A 21,155-nucleotide genomic window follows, 5' to 3' on the forward strand; every position below is an offset into this window, starting at 1 on the left:
AGAACCCGGACCACATGCGAGACTCTGGTCTCGGATGTTGCAGCCCCCAAACTGGTCCAAACAAGCTTGTTTTTTTAGAGAAAGACTTTTTTATGTAGAAAGACTTTTAGGGGTTTCCCTGATCTGTTTTATGTCAGTCTATATGTAACATAAAACATTGTGTCATGGGACAAAGTATGTGACACACAATGACAAACGGATTTGAAAGGCAGCCATTGTATTATTTCACATCATTGTAACTCCTAGGGCAATGGGTTGCCACGGAGACCCCCTGAGCTCCCTGCTCGATGAGACTTTTCTCCGGTGTGTGTGTGTGTGTGTGTGTGTGTGGAGGGTAGGGTGGGTTTCCTCCTACCTGTCCGCCTGAGAGTAGATCATCAACCCCGGTAAACGCCGACTCACCCTGAAGAACTCCTTGGTCGAGCCGGAATCCAAAGTGCCGTACGCGATGTCCGTCTGCTTGGCCAGATCCTCGGCGCTCTCTATGGGGGAAACCATCCTCTCCACGGTGAGGAAGGCAGCCAGGTTAGCCGTGTAGGACGAGATGATGATGAGGGTGAAGAACCACCACACTCCTCCGACGATTCGACCCGATAACGACCTTTGGGAGAGGAGGCGGGTGGAGGAATATTTTGGGGGGGGGGTGGTGGGGGACCAGTTTGAAGGATGAGAGGGAGATAACAGGAAGAGGAGAAGAAAAAAAAGGAAGGGGATTGCCAGAAAGAAGAGCCAGGACAAGGATTATTGGAGAAATAATAAGGGTATTATTGAAATAAAGGTGAGGAGGAGAGGAGGTAGGGTGAGACAGAAAGACAGAGAACAGCCAGTCAGTCTTGGTAAATACAGTGAAAGTGTCAAATGAATGGAATGAAGAGGTGTGTCCCCCCTCCCCCCCCCCCCCCCGCATGGACAATAGAAGAGAGGGCGAGCCGCCACACGGTGGAGCTCTGAGGACGCTCAAACGCTCCACGGCTCTATTTAGCACTCATTAGCGCAAATTGCGCTAACACACAAAAAATCCCCCCCACGCTTGTGTCGACCAGCTTTTCGATACTAAAAAGATTGGCTACCCCCCCCCCTCTTCAGTTTGCATAGGTGGGATGAGAAAAGCAGTGGGGGGGCCTCCCCGGGCCGGCGTGGCGGCGCTGCTCTTTTCCTGTTTGCTCGCTCGGGGGAGACAGATAGCCCGCCGCTCCGGAGCAGCAGAAGGTCGTGAGGAGAATCTTAAACGCCGTAAATGCTGCATTGAGGAGAACAAACAAGATCTCCCCTCGGTGCGATTCGCACAGCGGAGGAGACAAAACCCTCAGGCCCCCGCTGTCAGCAGGAGAGAGAGAGAGAGGGGGGGGGGAGGGGGGCAGGGGGGGGGGGGGGGGGAGGCATCTGCAACAGCCAGTGTTTTCCTGGCCCCTGTTTTCTCTGCATCCTGTAATCTACACGCATGTCTGCAGAAAAGGCGGTGGCATCCTCCCCCCGCCCCCCCCCACCCCCTCAGTTCAATGCACACGTGCACAGTGAGGAGTATGACAAATCCCAGCAATTAATTACCAGCAATTGCAAAAGGAACCTTTTGCAGATAACACTCAGGGTCCTGTAATTGAACGCATTTGGTCCTGTAATTGAACGCATTTGGGGCGGAAGCGTGCCCCCCCCCCGGCGGCCGCCCGGTGCGCAGGGCGGGCCGCAGTGGAGCACGGCTGCCGCTCGCACACTGCAAGCGTCGCCCATGAAATAGACTCAGTTGACGTATTAGCGCTGGATTTGAATACAAATGACCCCCCTCCTCATTTTTTTTCACCACACACTCCCCTTTCTTCCTCCTCTTTACTGTAAAAATAATGAGTAAAGGGTTGGTGTGTGTGGGCTTTGGTTCCTTTTCCTACCTGACTCTTTATTATCTTAATCAAAACGGCTCCATCTTTCTTTTTTGGGGGTGGGGGAGACAGAGGGGGGGGGGGGGGGGTTGCAGATGTGTGTATATTTGGGCTCCCTCCACCCCTCTGTGCGGTGTGTTCACTGGCTGACTCAAATCCACAGTGACACACTGCTATGTCTTCCTGGGCCTGTAGTAAACTTACCTTGAATTAATGATGGCATAACAAATGGATACCACATCATTTCACACACACACATGTGTATATATATATATATATATATATATATATATACACACCATTGGTTGCATTGTTCCTCACCTACAAGCGGTATTTCCCTTTTCTTGTATTTTGGATTTAGGATTTTGTCTGACATGTAAACACTTGACACGTCGGTGGCCCCCTTTAACGATGAGATGCATTTCACAAAGCAGAGAAAATGACGTCGGTATAAAATGTCTGCATTTTGCAACGTTATTGTAGCTTTCTATACATTATGTTAATTAGATGTACTTTGTTAATGGCCATTTATCTGCGGTAAATAATTGTATCGCCTATTTTCTTATACAGTGTTAATAGATGATAGAATGTTAGCTACTGTAACAATACAAACAGCACATCATTTGCATTTCTAATAATGCAGGTGCTTATCTACAGTATGTGTGCTCACTACAAGAATTTGAGTGCAATGCAAAAGCTCTAAAAAAAAAAATGCTCTTGAAAAATGTTTCACTGCAATTTTCTGTAGTGACAAACTTTGGTGAGAGTCTGAGTGTAATGACGTGTTATTTCAGTTTTCCCACGAGTGGAGGAAATAAGAAAAGCAAGACGGGGGAAGTTTTAGAAGAAGTCGAAACAAAACTTAAATTGGCTCCGGTTTCGGGGGGGAAATGGGATTCATTGCAGCAGTCCAGGAAGCCTCTGGGTATAAAGAGTACTAAATGTAGAAAAAAAGAAAAGAATAATTTCAGCAATTACACAGCAATTAGTCAGCATTTTCCCCTACTCGTTAACTCGCTTAATTAAATTAATTCGTATTTAAGGAAAGATCTAAAGATGTTGGCATGATCTACATGTCGGGGGCATTTCTTGGTGGCATTTCATTTGATATAATTCATCTCAGCTAAACATAAAACCTCATCGGTTCCTCTGGAAATGTTCTCGCTTTACATAGCAACAACTAACTTTATGTGGCTTAAGTTTCCAAACCGACTGGACTTTGTTCCAAAATTCAACGCCTTACAGATTTCAGCAAAGTGTGTGGGACACGGAGACAGAAAGTGGAGGAAAACATAAAAGTGGAGGAGGGAATGCAGTGAAAAACCGCTCTGACCTTGAGCACAAGGTGCAAGTTGGCTCCTGGGGGGGGGGGGGGGGGGGGTGCTGACCTGCGGCCGTTTGACTTATTCATCGAAGACAGACTGTCACTCCAGATCCCCCGTGTTGGATACCTCTGTGTTCTGTCCGCAGCGTCCCTCCCCACCTCAGCTAGCAGAATATTTACCGCCTCTCAAATAACAGCCGGCGCAAACAAACGGAGCCACAGTCGTACGAGTCGAACGCGTTGTTATTTCCTCTGCTCAAACTCCTCTTTATTGGGAGACTTTGGTAAATCCAAAACTAACCAAAGTCACACAAAATGACACAAAACAAACCGAGCAGAGCAGCAGCACCTCTTTTTGCTGTGAAGGATCCTGAGCCGAACCCCATCAAAGATGACCCTCAGCTTGGGTGTTCTGCAGAATTGTCGCCCCCCCCACCCACCCACCCTCGGGTGCATCACTGCCCTTTTTTACTTGCATGACTTTATTTTCATGGATAATTAATTGTTGGAGCGATCCACACCTGACAATGAAAAACTGAGATGGTATCTCTGCAGTAGCTCCAGTAGATGCCAGCCAACCTTGAAGAAAGGTTTCCACATTGTTATGGTAAGTGGATTATTCACTTTTTTTTTTTAAAGCGTGCACTTAAAAATAGTCAGGTGCACTAATTTCAGGTTTCCGGAGTTTAATCTGTGCAAAGTGAACGTAGATCTGGTGGTGTGTGACCCTCACCATGTGTTTAGAGGTCAAATAAAAGGGAAGCAATGTGAATGCTGCTGCAGCAAAAGAAGGAAAATTGAATTTTATTCTGATTGTTTTAGACTTCTGTCCAATTGTTTCGTCTTTTGTTTTGTTTGTGCCTCTAACATGGACTCAATTAAGCACAATGTGGCTCACAAGACATGTATTAAAATGGTCACAAGGAAACAAAGGTTACACAAATATGAATTTAAATGGAAAACCGGGGGTTGTTTGCTTCTGATGAAAGCTACTTAACTGGCGACAGTGACCACAATATCAGTAAATTGGCTCTAGACTTTAAAACTCCAATTACAACTACAGATGCATCCAGAGCGACGGGGATCATTTGCATGGAATGCTCCGACGAATCAACAGAGGGTGAAGAACTGCTGACACGAGCAATAAGGGATGCAGAAGAACCGCAGCATGTCATTTGGACAACAAGACTAATTGGCATTGGGAACCCTGCAGACTTTAAAAAAAAAAAAAAAAACTCAGCTTTTGTTGGCTTTAATTCACCAGTCGCACCAAAAAGAGACACGCTTCGTCCGTAGGCCATCTCGCGAATCTCGATTAGTTGCGCCAGACACGCCGACATAATGGGGAGCCAATCACGGCGTCCTCATTAGCTCGCCTCCGACAGACGTGGCGGAATGCGAGAGAGCGGAGGCGACGGAGACTCGTCAGGAGCAGCGAGAGACGGAAGCGACTGAAAACACCTGGAAGGAGCGGCCGCACCTGCACGCAGGGCCAGATGGCTGCCTTCACACACACACACACACACACACACACACACACACACACACACACACACACACACACACACACACACATATTGATATTTACTGACTTGTAACACGGTGTTGATGCGACATCCAACATGCAAGGATAAGCGGAGTTCTAAGCACCTGGGATTTGTAGTCAATTAAAGAGACTATTTGGGGTCAGCATTTTTATTGTTCTCCCGTTACCAGGGAGACGTTACCGTTGGAGACCAGGATATTAATCACGGGATGAATTATTGTGCGCTGCCTTCAGGGAGCAGAAGGGACTATTGACCCTTGTTAGGAAAAGAGTGGAAGGGAGGGAGCCCGGAGATGTCGCTGCTTCACCCGCTGCCTTTTCGGTCAGGGTGCGTCACGAAATGAGTAAAGAACACAATAAATAATCCACATCGAATGATGATTCTCCAAAGAGACGTTTGGCGCACGTTTTATATAATAATAATATAATATACAATAATGGGGGCCCCCGTGGCAGCTGCTAGCTGAAGGCTAGTGAGAGGCAACGGCGCTAGTTAAGGCCACTCTGGAGTGAGCTGTGGTACTCAGGGCGAGCGATGGACCGGGAGGGGCCCGCAGGATTAGCGGTGACGGCGGGAGGGGGAGAGCGGTGACGGGGGGGGGGGGGATGCGGCGTGGAGTGGACCGACACAGAAGTTTGAAATGTACACTTTCATTCTGATGCCAACTCATTGTTGTGAAACTCTGAAATCCTTATCTACGGTACACAGACAAAGATGTGACGAGCGGTGGTAATGGTGGGGGGGGTAGGGGGGTAGGGGGGGGGGGGGGGGGGCAAAGGGACCACACACACACACGTGAACAAGTACCGGTTAAATAAGTGTGTTAAAACACAGCCACAGGCCCACTGTAGTCTTCTCTAAAGGTTGCTTACGTGACCTGACGGGTCCTCCAGCTGTTCTCCTCTGGTTGGGGTTTTTTTCAGGGGGGGGGGGGGGGGGCTGAAAATACAGGCTGTTTGGTCCACCTTTCATCTATAAAAATCTTACCAACTCTACAGTTCATGATCCATAAGGGCTTATAGCAGATAATAGACGTATTATACGGAGGCCATTACAGCGGTTGCTTAAATAACCCGAAGCTGGAACCTTAAGCTCGACGAAGCATTCAAACAGCTCAGGAAAGCTTGCCTGGAAACGGAAACTATTAAAGACTGACAGGCTTTCCGTAGGTTTGACCGTCACACTTAAGGGCTGCACAATTATATGAAAATTAGGATCACACTTTCGCACTTGAAAAAAACAGAAGAAAGACAGTGCTTTTACTACTTCAGTGCCTTTAAATTTGCCTCCGTTAATGATCTTAATTTAGGGCCTACTGTTCTACTTTGGAGTGCCACAGCGACATCGCCCCCTGCAGGCTGAGTTCAGAAAGCGTTTGATTTGATAAAGTTCATGGGAGCGAGACAAACATGGTGCCGTCGATCCCGTCCACTTAAATGGGGGTAGTGGATTAATTGTGCAGCCCTGCTAAACAGCAGATGTGAGCGGAGGGAATGAGAATGAATCTTTTTTTCCCATTGAACAACAAAGACGACCAGCCTTTAACTTGCCAGAGAGGAACACAGACAGACGTTCTAAGTGCACAAGCCCTAATTTCTCCACCCTTCCACCAAAGGAAAATCCATGTTTTAAGCCTGATGGATGCTGCGTTTGAGTCCGGTTGTTTGGACCAAAGGGAAGAGAAGTCGCAGACGACGACACTTTGGCAGTTTTGTTCTCGATGAGCCGCACAGGTTTTCCGTGTACTACGCAGCACAAAAAAAAAAAAGAGCGGATCTACATAACCATGTGACTGGTAGACAGGCGGGGAGGCGAAAACACAGCTGACGCCGAGACCACTTAATTCCCCTACAAGCAGAAGCAGTGTACGCAAGTCACACAGCGAGGAACAACATGGCCGGAGGAGGGAGAAAAAAAAAAAAAAAATCAATACTAGCAGAGACACACACTCTCCCTCCCTCGCTCTCACACGTTGAACACACACAGAACGAAGCGGACGTGAAGCTAAACACACACGAGGCACGAGCAGCTGGCACGTAGGAAATGTCCAACACTGTACTGTCACCATCTGTGTCATGCTCCGCGAATGCAGTAGCCATGCAGAATACGGGCCATCACTTAAATGAGTGAGCTGCAATTAGTAAGAGGAAAATTGGGGCCACTTTCACAAGCCGACAGTTAGTTGTAATTGTTGTCGGGGCGAAAAAAACACAGGCTGCCTGCAGGTTCTTTGGTGGGATGGACACAGCTAAACGAGCTTAAATGGGCCCGCAGTTTCGACGTTTGCCAAAAAAGCAAATGCGTCGCTCCAATTTGGACCGGAGAAGACTTCGACTTGTGAAAGCTTCCTAAAAGAAAATAGCTCTTCAGAGTAATTGGTTGAAGTTTGTTTGAAAATGATCTCATACATCCAGCTCAAGTATTTAGCTTAGCATAGCATAAAGACAGCCAGCCCTAGTGTTAAGAGTTCAAAATGAACAACTCAAATTATTGTGACTGAAAGTACGATGTCCGCGCTTTTTAATCGAAAGCGAAGCCGCGGCACGCCACCTGTGAAGCAGCGGTCACGCCGTGCAGCTCGGCGCGTCCGCTTCTGTGCGCTGTACAGAAGCGGGGGAGGGACTAATGTGTGAATTGTCGTGACTCGAGCGGGGAGGACACACTACACAGCTGTTAGGGCTTCTGGACGTAGTGAAACATCACAAAAATCTCCCGTCGCACGGATTGTCTGAATAAAAAAATTTAAAAAAAGCAATGACAATCGTTCTTTTCTAAGCCGAGAACAGGGCCGGGTCTAGACAGGCATGTATGAGGGGGCAGCCACAAATCTTGAGGGGGCATTGTGCTCCAGCACCTTTTACCATGTCTAATTGACAAATTAGTTTTAGGGGGCACAACATTTATTTGAGGGGGCCAGGCCCCCTCTTGCCACTGCCTAGACCCGGCCCTGGCCGAGAACAAGACAGAACAACACCCTGATTTAGTTGTTTTTTCTTCTTCTTCCTGTCTTTTTTTTTTTCGCGGGCTACAGAATTTGCCTGGAGGGTCCCTCGCCGCGTCCCGTCGGTGTCAACCGAACATCGTTCCTCGAGGGGGGGGACTTAAGGACTCGTCCACACAATCCACCCGGACGCGATGCGACACGCATCAGCGATTATAATTGGCCTAAAAGTCACGTAATGTGTCCCACGGGCCCCCTGAGGACGAAAAAAAAAAAAGGAAGCCAACAACACACGCGAGTGGGGACACACGTCAGCTGACGTCCGGGTCTTACCTGGGGGAGATGTCGCAGCCCTGCTGCATGAAGGCGCCCAGGGAGAACCAGAGGGAGTTGAAGATGCCAAACTCGTTGGGGGGCTGGTCGCTCGGCGGACCGTCGGTGCCCTCCTCGGGCTCCTCGGTGTGCCATTCGTACGGGCTGAAGCGGCTGACCAGGAAGAGCACCACGCTCACGCCGATGTAGGCGAACACGATGCACATCCAGATCTCGTAGGCCAACGGGTCCAGGAAGGAGAACACGCCCGGCTTGGACTTTTGGGGCTTCTTGATCATGATGGAAATGCCCAGCGACATGAAAGGCTTGGAGAAGTCGATCACCTCCTCCCGGACCAACGTGATTGTCAAAGGGGCCACGGCGATTTCCGCTTTCTGCGGGGATGGAAAGGGAGAGGAAACAAACGAAAGATGAACAAAATATCCGAGCTGGTAACAGACTAAAAGCATTTAGTCAGAGGTGTGAAAGGCTGGAGGCCAACAGCCAAGCAGCCATCACAACAACAACAACAACAATCGCCCCGTTTCCTCATGACGTGTTTCTGAATTTCTAACCTCGACTGAACGAATCTCCAAAAGTTTTCCACGGCATCAAGTTAAACAAAGAGAGAGAGAGAGAGAGAGGGGGAGGAAAATGAAACCCTCCCTAATGCCCGGGAGGCTTAGCTGGGAGAATCAGCAGGGGAGGATACAAAATGTGTCAGTAAAATATGGCTCCAGCACACGAGGGGCCCAAAAAATAATAATAATAAAAAAAAAAAAACCGTGATGGAGCCACCTCCGAAAGTCCACACAATCCGCAAAACCAGATTTACAGTCGGTGACTTAGCGACGCCCCCGTGACCTTGTCCGCCTTTGGCTGTGGGCTTAATATCAGCAAGAATTGAAGGCTCCATTACGGCCACCTGACACCGGTGGGAGAGAGAAGAAGAAGAAGAAGAAGAAGAAAAAACAAAACACAAGGACGAAGGAAAGAAAAGAGCAAAGAGATTTAAGTTCTCTCCTCCTCAGCAAAAATGAACTGAGACGACGGCCTGGGGGCCATTTGGTTGAAATGAGGCTTTTGTGGCATCGCAGAGGGGGGGGGAGAAGCCCCCTCTGAGCAAAGTGCTGACAGCGCCCCCGCCCCCCCCCCCCCCCGTCCTCAGACATCCCAATGAATGCCGCAGAAAAGAGCCGCCAGCTTACGCGCCCTAAATAACACACTCCACGCTACGACACTTCCTGTCCCCCCCCCTCCCCACGCCTCCATTGTTCACTCTTCTCCGGTTCAGTGTCAGTGACCTTATTATCCTTTCTTTTACTTTCCCCAAAAACATCAAAGGACAAGAAAAAAAAACATCTCTTTTCTCACTTTGACAGTTTTTTTTCCTTTTTTTTCAGGCCATCAAATCCCATCATCATCACCATCATCAGCATCAGCATCATCATCATCATCCCGGACCTGGAACCCGGTCTTTGCTCACCCCGCTCTCTGTTTACCGGTTTCATCTCAGGTGGGTTCAATTAGCATCACTCGACTATTAGTCGTACTTACTCGCTCCGTGTCATCGGGGCGGCGGAGCTCGGCGGTTTCTTTAAAAGCAGCGGCTACATCCTCACGTCTTACCAAGCCGTCTCCCTCCTGTGGTTTCTTTTTTTCACTGAACTGAATGCTTCTCGTCTCGAGGATAATTGTGTACTTAATCTGTGTTAATCCCAACGCCACCAGAACGTCCCTCCGGGTCGTGCTCCACGGTTTGTCTCCACCGACAGAAATATTTTTTTTTACGTTGGCTTGTTATTAACAGCAACACGTATGCGATGTTTCACAATAAAAGCATGCAAACTCATGTTATTCGTTGGCTTTTGAGTCAGAAACCAAAAAAGTTGAAGACTGCGGAGCACAAAAAGACTGTTGGATTTTTTAGCTTTATTACCTTTGTGAGTTATGTTTCTTTTTGAATATGTAGTTATTTTTTTTTATAAATGTGTTTATTTATTCGTGCCGACCCAAACTTTAATGCTTCAAGAATTCATTAAAGGTTGTTTCTATATTGACATTTAAACAAAAATAATGTCATTATAGCGTCATTTATCTCATTTAAGGTTGTTGGAAAAACAAAACACAAACAAATTTGCTTTTATGAAAGTCTACAATTAAGTTTACAATTTAAAATAAATTGATGGGACTTTGATGACTAATCTGTTCCATTTTAAGCCTTAATCACCAATCCTTCTGTGGAAAGGGTTGGTGTTGAGCTGTCGTACACATCTGTTATTAAGCATTCAACACATGAGAAGAGGACCCCATATTGCCTCCAAATATCATCTTGAACCTCAGGGGAACGAGTGAGATGGTTCAGCTTAGATGAGACGGCGTTTAAAACCTGAAAGAAGACTCACTCCCCGTCAGCTGGAGGACATAAAAAAAAAAAAGACATAAAAGGCCTCACCCCGTACACCAGCTCCCCGACCATCCCGTTCCAGATCTTCGTCTCCGGGTCCCTGGCGCCGTACTTCCCGTCGGGAACGATGGAGATCTTGTACTTGATGCCGATGTGCTTGGCGATCTCCGAGGCCAGGTCCACGCAGTACCCCTCGTACTGGTCGTTGCCCTCGTACATCTCCCAGTTCTTCTTGAGCATCACGTAGGGACCCTCCTACACAGGGGGGACCAAACCCAGGGAACCAAACCGTCAGAGGTTTCAGACACACGCGGATCGCCGAGGGCTCGCGCGGCGCTTCACCGACGCAACCCGGGGGGTCAAAGGTCAATTATGGAGCAATGTTTTGATGAAATCAAAGGATATTTTCTAATTATTGTTGAAACTTTTTGGAATTTAATGTCAGGGTGTGGAAGTCCCCCAAAGTTCTCGTTATCTGCAGAAAATGAAAAGACCTTCAATCTGAATCCAAACCAAAACCTCCCTTTCTAGATCTTAAACACGTCCTTTTCTAAAAACCACAGTGCAGTATTTACCTCCGACTGCTTGTAAGATAATTCAGCTCGCGACATACAGGCACAGCGCTTGTGTCGTCACGGTGACGCAGCAGAGACCAAAAGTGAGACGAGAAGGAGGGGAAGTGTGACCCAGCAGGGGAACTGAAGGGAGGTGAGAAAAACGAGCCGCCGTGGCTCCGAATGACTTAATACCTCGACTTGAACGCTTCCAGTAATCGGGGGGGGGGGGGGGGGGAGCTACATCAGTCGACACCGCCACCAGCGGGAGGTTATAGATCACTCCGTCCGACGCTGCTAAGAAAGTGCTGTAAGTGCAAGGGCTCGAGCTGCCTGCTGCGCTCATATTTCCAAAACAAATTACTCCGGTCATGGAAGGCCACGGATTCCATGTTGCACACCGCTGTAATTTATTGTGGGATGTGTTTTTCTTGACTTTGCCTGCCTGCCCCCCCCCCCCCCACCACCTCCGGGCTGAGGAAAGGTAAACCAAAGACTCCTCAGTGGGAAGATAATGCAAAATGCTCAGCGGAGCCCGAGGCGTAACAAAATGTTACCGTGCAGCATAGTGATGGCACAAGTGTGCCGTTTGGTGTCATAAATAAAGACATCCGGTAGTTTCACTACACGGTGCTGTAGTACAAAAAAAAGAAAAAAAAAAAGAAGATATAATGAACCACAAAATGTTAATTTTACTTGTAGGGTTACGGTGCGTCATGCTGCGTTAATAGTGCATTAATAAGAAGCATATTTAAATAATTAAAGAAAGATATTCCAACATTATCATACAAAGATAATTAGTTAATTAAATGTCAGGCTCACCGTTTGTTTTCACCTTGCCGACAGCGGTGTTACAGACGCTTTAAGTTACTGATAGCAGAACTCTGTGGAATTTGAAGCATGGTGGCTTCATCGCGACACGTGGTCAGCGCCATTATTCTACTGAAAATGCATCTACACGACAAAAGAATTGAAACAATGCAATTTCATTTCAGGGGACACTGGATCAAATTGTGGCTTTGAGGAGTGTCTGGTGCCTCCGGGGGGGGGTGGGGGGAGGGGGGGTTGAACCGCCTCGTCATCTCCAACTCAATCAGGACTCGACTGCTCCAGCAGCATTTGAAAAGGTCAGGTGGTACGAACCCAGTGGACACACAGTGGCAGGCAAGCGGGCCGTAGGTCCGACCAGGTCAACAGCGCACGCTTTTCTAGAGACAGTTACGGAAGAATATGGATCCCGTGATCCGCGGGGGGGGGGGGGGGGGGGAGTCTCCCAGATGAAGGCTGCGGTCAGAGCAGCGCTTTCAGAGGGCCGCGAAAGGCCAGCGGGCCCGTCAGGCCGGGTCAATAACCCCCCCCGCGCGACCCCCGGCGCGTCACTCACTGCCTAACGAGGCAAATTCAACAAGCCGCTAAAAAGCACGGTGGGGGAGGGGGGCACGAGCACCCCGCCCCTCTGTGTTTGCACGCACTGGATTTATTTGACTGCTGTTTGGTTTTGTGTTTGCGTTATTTGGAACGAATATGCATACGAGCACGGAAAGAGCAGGAAACCCGATGCTCCACAACAACGCGAGCACGAAAACAACGCTTTACGAAGCAGAAACACAAAAGCATCCCAGTTTATGACTCATTCCGTGGTCTCAGTCAGGTGCTGATTTTACACTAAGTGCACCTGACTGGCTGCTGTGGGGCAACATTATCGCTCAAGGAACTAACGTCGTCATAGCTGAGCCTCCACCTCATGTACAACCAGATGATTACCCTCTAATTTAATTTATTTTTTAACCACCATGACCCCGCAGACACAGAACAGGCCATGTGCAAGAAGGTCTTGGTCATTTCACTGCAGCTCTCTTTCTCTTTTTCAGTTTCGGGAAGATTCGTTTCGACAGAAGTTGCCGGATTTCAGAACCCCTTTTTTAAATGCAGAAATGTTTTTTGTAAATCAACCTTGTTTCAACTTAAGGAATCGCTATTTGATTTGAGAATTAGTATTACAGCAAACAACCTTTTGCTATTGTTTCCTTGATCAGAGAATGAAGTCCTCTTTTGTATAGTAAGGTTTTGGCAAAGATTTATGTTTGAGTACATGACTGAAAAAACTACTAGTCGTTTTAAAGCAGGCACTTTGAAACAATTCAAATGTTCACTTTTGCTTTTCTCCGTTTTATTGGATTCCCCACTCACAGTGCATGTTGCAATTCTTTCAGAATTCAGGGTAACACAGGTGAGTAAATGACATGCAAATTTTGTGTCATTTTGTGGATGAAGTATTTCTTCAAATGATCATGCATTAAAAAAAAAAACAAGAGATTCTTGCAACGTCCTCTAAAACATCCAACAGAGACACAGTTACAGCCGGACCCTCCGCTGGATGGACAGTGTGTTTCCCGGGGGTTCAAAGTGCAACGGACGAGTCGACCAACGTTTCCGGGCCTTGTGCCGCCAGCACATCCGCCACGGACCACCCCGCCGTCCTCGCCTTTGGGGAAGCGCCCGCAGGCGACCTCCTGACCTCCAGGGACGCCGGACGAAAGAAGATCACCAGGCGGCTGATGAGGAATTCATTCTGCTGCCGTTCGGGTTTTTTTTTTCTTCTTCTCTCCAATCAAAGCTTAGCCGTGAGGGTTTGGCCGCTTCGGAGGGTTAACAACAAGCAGCAATCATCCGACCGTTGCCCCCCCTCTCCCTGCGTGTTGTGAATGGGTTCTGGAGCCGTCGTCAGGCCGCAACGAGGTCGACCGGCGGCGGACGAGAGGCTTCGCCACGTAGCGGACATGGAAAATGATCCTCAACCACGCCGAGCTGCTCCATTAAAGTTTAAACAAACGTAAGTCTCACTAGCATTAAACGAAGGGGGGGTTGGGGGGGGGGGAGCCGTCGTAATTTAAAGCTCGGTATCATGCGGCATTAAAAGCGTGATGGATGTGAAGCGGGGTGATTATGAGAGCATTAGTCTTTCTAAGCAGTTTTTGAAGCTCACAGGAAGCCGTGAGTGTGTAATGTAGTGCGCCATGGAGCAGGTTCGCTGGAGGAAGTGACGATTTAGGGCGGGCGGGACCTCGGTCCGACGCGATGCATATTCACATTCGGGCTGCCGCCTGGCTTTGTGGATCACGGTCCGAGGATCAATTTTTTTTTTTGGGGGGGGGGGGGAAATGTACAAATTTCACCAATCAGGAACGGGGTTCAAGCTGTGACACACACACACACACACACACACACACACAGGTGTAGTGGGAGCTCGTTAATGCTGGTAAGCAGACACTTTGGGGCCCATCTTCAGCCTCGATGGGGGTCCATCCACAAGCACCAGCTTTAAAAAAAAAGACCTTTTTTTGGGGTGGGGGGCTTCCATTTGCATTTCGTCTTCCTCTCGAGGGGCTCCATTACGGCTCGGAGTGGCTCCGTTTCTTGTTCGGTTGTCTGAACAGCGTGTCCATTAACCGCGTCTCTCTCGTCTCTCTCAGAGTCTTCAGGGCTTCGTTTTGGCCTTCAGGAGGGAGGGAGGGAGGAGGGGGGGGGGCTGGGGGGGTGTGGCGGTTGCCGTGTCCATCCCTCTTCCATTTAGGGCGTTTTCATATCCCTGCTCGCGTCCGACTGGGGCTCAGTTTCTTAAAATGGGGTTCCTCATCAGGGGCTGAAAAGAGGGAGGATTGTGCTGAGCGGTGACTCTCCATTCCCACCTCCTTCCCTCCTCATCTCAGCTGCAACATCTGGCTGCCGTAAGCGTGGTCAGCAATGTGAGTCCCTGCCACAGCGGCACATGCCATGCAAAGGCCATCGCTTTCTAGCGTGTGTAAAATACTTTTTTGTTGTCGCGATGTGTAACGCAATGGAAGATAATGTCAGTGACTGGAGTGGATTCTGCAGTTGCATGATTCTCCTTCAGCCTTCTCGCTGATAATGTTATAAAGCACGAGTCATAGTCAGCCGTAGTACACGACACAAGGTCCTTCGTGTAATGCAAAATTCATGGGTTCAGAGTTGGATATTTGTACTATTGTGTGATGAAATGTTGGCTATAGAAACGAGATTTGAGAACAATCTGGTGTTTCTAACGTGATGAATTATGACGAGTAAGGAAGTGGAGCTTTCCGAGCAAAATGGCGGAAAAGTACTTACTCCCTGGTCTAAAGCCTGTCACCCATTTATTTGATTTCACTGCGGTAGATTCTCCGAATCTCAACGTTAAATCTGCGTCGACAATGAAACCCGGCATCGACCAAGAACAATTGCAAAGAGCGGCCCACTGTCCTCAGACTTATAAAAGCGCATTCTTTAAAAACTGAAGTGCAATTCGAAAGGGGTGAAAGGACGCTGAAGGAAAACAGTTTAGTACGTCGGAGGGATGTATGACGTGCCCTGACTCTGCATATCCCCAAAACATCATGTGCTAGATAATGAAGTCGTCTTGCACTACACAGAATGTGTGTGTGTGTGTGTGTGTGTGTGTGTGTTGTCCGGCGCGTGCCGGTCTCTTACCATGATGGTGGTGACGACCACGGTGCGGTTCTCTATGCCGGAGGTGTCATTTGGAAGCAGAGGAGAGTCCTGGATCAGCACCAGTTTGTCTGCATCGTTCCAGTAGCCGATCTACAGGGAAAACAAAGCTTGAGATTGTGCATGTGTGTGTGTGTGTGTGTGTGTTTGCATGTGCTGCATGTCCCTTTTTCTAGGCAAAAGGTATTATGGTGGTCGGTTTAAAAATAATAATGTATTTTGACCTCATTTGGATAAAGACAATGCAACATTACTCACTGTAATAAGAATATATTGCTTATATTATAAGTGTGGAATAACCGTAACTATTTTTTCAATAACAGTTAGAGTTCAAGGGTATTGTTTAATTACATTGGTTCTCCAACTAATGACTTGAACGATGAATGAATTATGACTGCATTTTAAAAACATCCCGTCCCGTAAACCCAAAAGATGCTTATTAGTCATTTTAATGCCTTCTGTTTTAGAGCTTTTTCACACATCTTTGTGAACTGACATTTCCAAATACACACGTTACTTTTAACACCCTATCTGCTCATTTCCAAACACGTATTCATCACGCTGGGAGATTCCACAGACGGCGTCTCAGCCTGAAACGCCCCTCGTGCCAGATTCCAATTTCAAGCGCATTGCTGAGCTGCTTCTCTCTCTCTCTCTCGCTCTTTCTTTTCTCTCTTCCCAAAGCTATTTCATGTTCAGCTGACATCACGGTCGTCTTACAGAAGTCCTTCAGGGACGAACTGACTGAGCGGAACTGACAGACGTGATATGCTGCGGTCGGCCCCCGCGAGCCCCCTCTGCCTACCGGGAGCGGCTATTCAAGATGGCGCCGCCTTGCCCCATATGTGATCTTTAACAAACATCCAATATCTGCAGAACCACTACGGTGTCAAAGTGATGGATGGATGGCGTAGAAGTCAAAGAGCTTTGACGGCAAAGGCGAGAGAGAGAGAGAGAGAGAGAGAGAGCGAGAGAGAGAGAGCGGCGATGTTTGGGCGAGCCGGCGGGAACGCAGCGCTGCCATTGGCTGATACCTGACAGACACACACACAAACACACACACACACACACACTCAGTGTCCTGACAGGACCGGAGCAGCTTTCGATTGATGGGAACTCCTCTGTGCCCCCCCCCCCCCCCCCCCCTCCACCCCTACCCCCCCCGACACCTGCCTTTACCTCGCCTTGATTGCTCTCTATTTCATTGCATCCTCTCGCCATCACTCGCACAACCGCTCTCTCTCTCTCTCTCCACTGAACTCCATCAACAGACATCCATCCTCACCCCTCCCCACCCCCCCCCCCACCCCCCACCGACATGCTACGTTGATCCCTTAGAATGTTAACACATACACAGTTCTGCTGACTATGCATCCATAAATCACAAATGTGAGCGGTGTGGTGTGATGTTTTTACCCGCCGGGGTCCATTATTCTTCAGTTCAAACACGTCCATCGTGTAGTTAACCCGGCGGCCATAGTGGTCAAACTGGACATTACCTGTTAATCCCTGCAGTCGGACCTGCGCACAAAGAAAATGGAGAGCGGCAGATTTTTATTTTTACGCCCCACGGGAAGGGAAAGCGTTTGGCAGCAGGCCCCCCCCCCGCTTTTGAGAAGCGCGAGTCGCGGGCGACGTTGCGACCTCTGACCTGCTTGAGGGTGCGCTCCATGTCGATGCCTTGGTTCCACGGGGCGGCCGGGTTGGCCAGACAGTCGCCGGCGTTCCCCCGTCTGGAAATGTCTACCTTCTGCCTGCGCAGGTTTCTGAAGGCCTCGGCCATCACCATCACGCCGTCGTACGTCAGCGCCGAGGTGTACTGGGGGGGGGGTGAGGAGACGAGAAGAAGCGGGTCAGAAAGGCCCGATTGACTTGAAATTGACTCTGCAGCGCGATGAAACGGCACCCCGGAAGAATTTGGAGCCTTTCTACTCTGCCCGTTATTTCCTGCAAATGGAAAAGGACAAGCGACCACGTTCCTCCCCCCCCCCCCCCCCCCCCCCGCCCCCACTTAATCCGTCATTTTTGAGTTGTCTCTGGAATATCTGCGTCTACAAGAATCACTCTCTTCGTCGGGAGGGCCGCACATTTCATGAAAAAACTCACCTCCGGCGCGGCACAGAATGGATTCAGTGAATGACAAACGGCAGGAAGACGGAGGTGGGGTGTGTGGGGGGGGATGTGGGGTGGGGGGGGGGGGGGGGGTAGTCCAGCCGTGTAGCAGTCTGGCATTAATTATCCCGGCTAGCAGGAGTTCATTAACTTTGCCTCCGGCCGGGGGGATGGATCCTATTCATTAGCCCACCGCTCACTGTGACATCATGGCTCTCCATCCCCCCCCCCACCCGCCCGTTACTCTCTGACAAGACGCCCAGAGCAGCGCACACAAGCAACCGAGGCGCCCGGGTGGTGGACTCGCAAAGAGTCCACGCCGTCGCCCCCCGCTGCTGGAGAAGAAGAAAAAAAAATGAACGTGGACGGGGTGAACTTGAGGGAGTCGATTAATTCTGCTTGCCGTACGACATGAGCCAACTCACACGTGTTTTCCCCTGGTTTTAATCCCTAATCCGGAGGCTCAGGTGACGGAGGCCCTGCAGGGACACACCGGGCAGCGCATGCACGCTCTGCAGGGACGCAGCAGAAATATCTGCAACGTCTGCCTTTTTATTTCTCCCTCCTCATCCTGTTTGTGTCCTTTGTTGCCCGGTATCAAGCCAAACTCACCTTGTAAACTATACACCAATAACTTTCTCACTTCGAGGACTAATAACGCAAACAATTGCTTTGCAGGTAGGCATATTTAAAGCCAGGTGGAAAACGTGTCCTAATCAGTTGTCACTATCAAGGCAACTTAGTGCCGATGGAGATAAGAGGTTATTACCAAGTTGAAATGGGGTCCCAAAGCTTGCTCTCATTCATTAGAGTAAGGCAACGGCTCATTAGTTCCCTACCTGCAGATTCCTGCAAATTGCAAACACTACAAATAACATTTGTCTTTGCTAAGTGAGTAAACATGTCAGTGGAAGTGGGCCCAAACTCGCCGGTGAGGTTAATATATTATTAGAAAGAAGGGGCTGACTGCGGCTCGCGCTGTGGACAAACGTAATGGGGAGCAGAGTGATTTAGTCTGAGGGGATTTTCAGGAGAGAGAGAGAGAGAGAGAGAGAGAGGGGGCGATCCATCAAGAAACAACGTGGGAGTAAACACACAAACTCACCCCCCCCCGACCCCGGGTGATATTGCCCTGTGGTGTAAACTTTTAATCGGAACCATCTCACTCAGACAAACTTACTACGAGCTGCTTGACTCGTTTCCCCTTCAGAAAGCAGCGAGCTGCTGCCCCCCCCCGTCCGCACACCTCGGCACCACGCTGCTGTTATATATTCATACCCTTTTTCGTCTTATCTGGCACCGTCCTTTCCTTGATATATTATTACTTTCTTTGCTGCGTCCGCTACTTTTTTTCCACTGTTGCAACAACTCCGGAGTCCCTCCAGAGGAATCATCAGGAGCGCCGTGGCTTTGCATATTGAGGAGCTTCCCCCCCCCCCCCCCCCCTCCAGCATGTAGCATGTCATTTACACCACCGCCCGCTACTCCTCACACACGTTGCCATGAGTGCTTGATACATTCCACGTACGGCTTACAAAAGCCGTACGCTTAAAAGCTTACAGCCGCAGATCCCAATCCAAACAAGACGTGGCATCGCCAATCAGATTTCATCTGACTTTGAGACCCGTCCCCCCCCCCATACCTTGGGTGGGGCGTCCGAGCCCGGGTACTCCCTCTGATCCAGCTTGTTCCAGCGTTGCATCAGTTTGATGACCATCGGGTTGCTGAAGTCGACGAGCTGGAAGCCCGTCACGTTGGCTCCGCCGTGCATGAAGCGCTCCAGGTTGATGTCCTTGAAGCCCTTGAAGGGGAGCGGGGGCGGGGGGGGGGGGGGGGGGGGAGGACAAGACTGAATCCGGGTGACGGGGAGAAAGAAATAACTCAACGGGCACTGGGGAAATCTCCTAACTACTGTGGACACAAAGGCGATAAGAGCAAACCGGATCACACTGCGTGTAATGGTCCTTGGAGGCCGTCATCACAGCAGCCTGCGTCGGACCTCAATGGTTTCCATGGTTAGGAAATGCAGGCCCAACAGGTCTTCTACAGATACGCTTTTGTTTCTTCAAATCTGCCTTCAAACAATACCCACGTGGCCATTTAAACACTGATTGAATCCCTGGTTTTTTCCTGCTGCCAAAATGGCCCTGAAGCAATCCCGTCATAAGGACATTTCAATAAAAGAATATGAAGCTCGAAGAAAGATCTTCCAACATTTGAGTCTTTTTTTTAGAAATGTTCTCCTGCTGAGCTGCAGAGAGGGAACGATAAATCAAAGAGGGGAATCTACTGTAACTTTAGAAGATACACAATTCTGCAAAGGTCGTGCACGTGTCAACTATCCACGCTTTGACAGATGGACTCGGGTCATAGTGAGAATTCAGCAGATGGCAAGAGAGAGAGAGATGTGACAAAGATATTATTAGAAGAAAGAACAAGTCGCCTCACCAGGTTGGCCATGATGTAATGGTAGCCTTTGACATGTTTCCCAACGCTGACAATCTGTGAGGGGGGGGGGGGGGGGGGGTGAGAAGAGCGCGGCGTTAATCCGACTGGATTACACCGCAGCATGCGTTAATCACACCCAATGATGCGTGTGACAGGCGAGTGCGAGGCTGTGCCTCTTCGACGCGGCCTCACACCCAGAAGACGGGAACAACGGTCACATGGTCATTGAGAATCCAAAAAGACGGACGCGTCAACGCGAGTGTATTTCGTACCGATCTTGTACTAGTATGTTTAAAGAATTGTTCATGTCCTCACGATCTCGCCACTTAAGCCCTTGTACACATTGTGCGTAACACATTTTTCAGTAAATGTTGGTAGTGCTGAAAGGACCACGTGTGATGTCTGGCATCTGGTGAGAGCGCGAGCGATGTCACTGCGGGACGGCGCCGCTGAGTTGGAAAATAATGATTAGAGCGAAGATGAGTCATTTTCTGTCGGAATCTATTTTTCCATTAACTCCTTAATTATTTAATCACAATGAATAACATTCCACAGTTAATCTCGTGTCTGATGCTAAAGCCTTTTCCATAATGTTCCTCAGTGCACAAGCGTAAAATGATAATAACGCGGGGTCTCTTGTTTTATTCCTCTTTGCCCACACGCTGTGTGTGTGTGTGTGTGTGTGTGTGTGTGTGTGTGTGTTTGGCTGGTTATTCACTGATTTGATGATCTCCTGGAGAACCTGGCGTCGTCTCTTTCACAGTGAGGCTGATTGTGTAATGCGTAAGAGATGATAATTAGGTGGTACACTTCGTGCGTTCCTCTTGCAGAACAAGTCGTGCATGTTTGGCCTTAATGTTAATGCAGCCTTAATGTTAATGTGCTAACGTTGTGTCATTGTGGAAATAGCACAGATCTGACCTTGTGACTTTTGAAATTCGGTCTGTTCCTTCATCACGCAGATTATTTTTTTTCTTTAACTAGGAACGACTGCTCAGGTCAAGTCACCCTTGCAAAACTGATTCTTCTATCTCCATCTCTCTGACTCTCCTGGTTAAATAAAGATTAAATAGAGTAAAATAAATGAATCCATTCGTATTGTCGTATCACAGCGTATCACCTTCGCAGCT

General features: G+C 48.9%; 1 protein-coding gene across 5 annotated transcripts in view; it reads right to left on the reverse strand.

The window, feature by feature from the left end:
- LOC119215076 (glutamate receptor 4) overlaps window positions 1–21,155 on the reverse strand; it is a 64,690-nt gene that overhangs the window by 7,081 nt on the left and 36,454 nt on the right. For 4 of the 5 annotated variants that reach the window (XM_037466890.2, XM_037466888.2, XM_037466887.2 and 1 more), the window contains 8 exons: window positions 20,026–20,079; window positions 19,220–19,378; window positions 17,117–17,284; window positions 16,882–16,986; window positions 15,448–15,558; window positions 10,454–10,660; window positions 8,020–8,393; window positions 403–601 (listed from right to left, as the gene is read on the reverse strand). In XM_037466890.2, coding sequence (XP_037322787.1) covers window positions 403–601; window positions 8,020–8,393; window positions 10,454–10,660; window positions 15,448–15,558; window positions 16,882–16,986; window positions 17,117–17,284; window positions 19,220–19,378; window positions 20,026–20,079 — 1,377 coding nt within the window. Of the gene's footprint in view, window positions 1–402; window positions 602–8,019; window positions 8,394–10,453; window positions 10,661–14,481; window positions 14,603–15,447; window positions 15,559–16,881; window positions 16,987–17,116; window positions 17,285–19,219; window positions 19,379–20,025; window positions 20,080–21,155 lie in introns of those variants that run through there. The other variant, XM_037466891.2, reaches the window with a different exon arrangement.

The sequence above is a fragment of the Pungitius pungitius genome, chromosome 16 (assembly GCF_949316345.1).
Source record: "Pungitius pungitius chromosome 16, fPunPun2.1, whole genome shotgun sequence".
Classification (NCBI taxonomy): domain Eukaryota; kingdom Metazoa; phylum Chordata; class Actinopteri; order Perciformes; family Gasterosteidae; genus Pungitius; species Pungitius pungitius.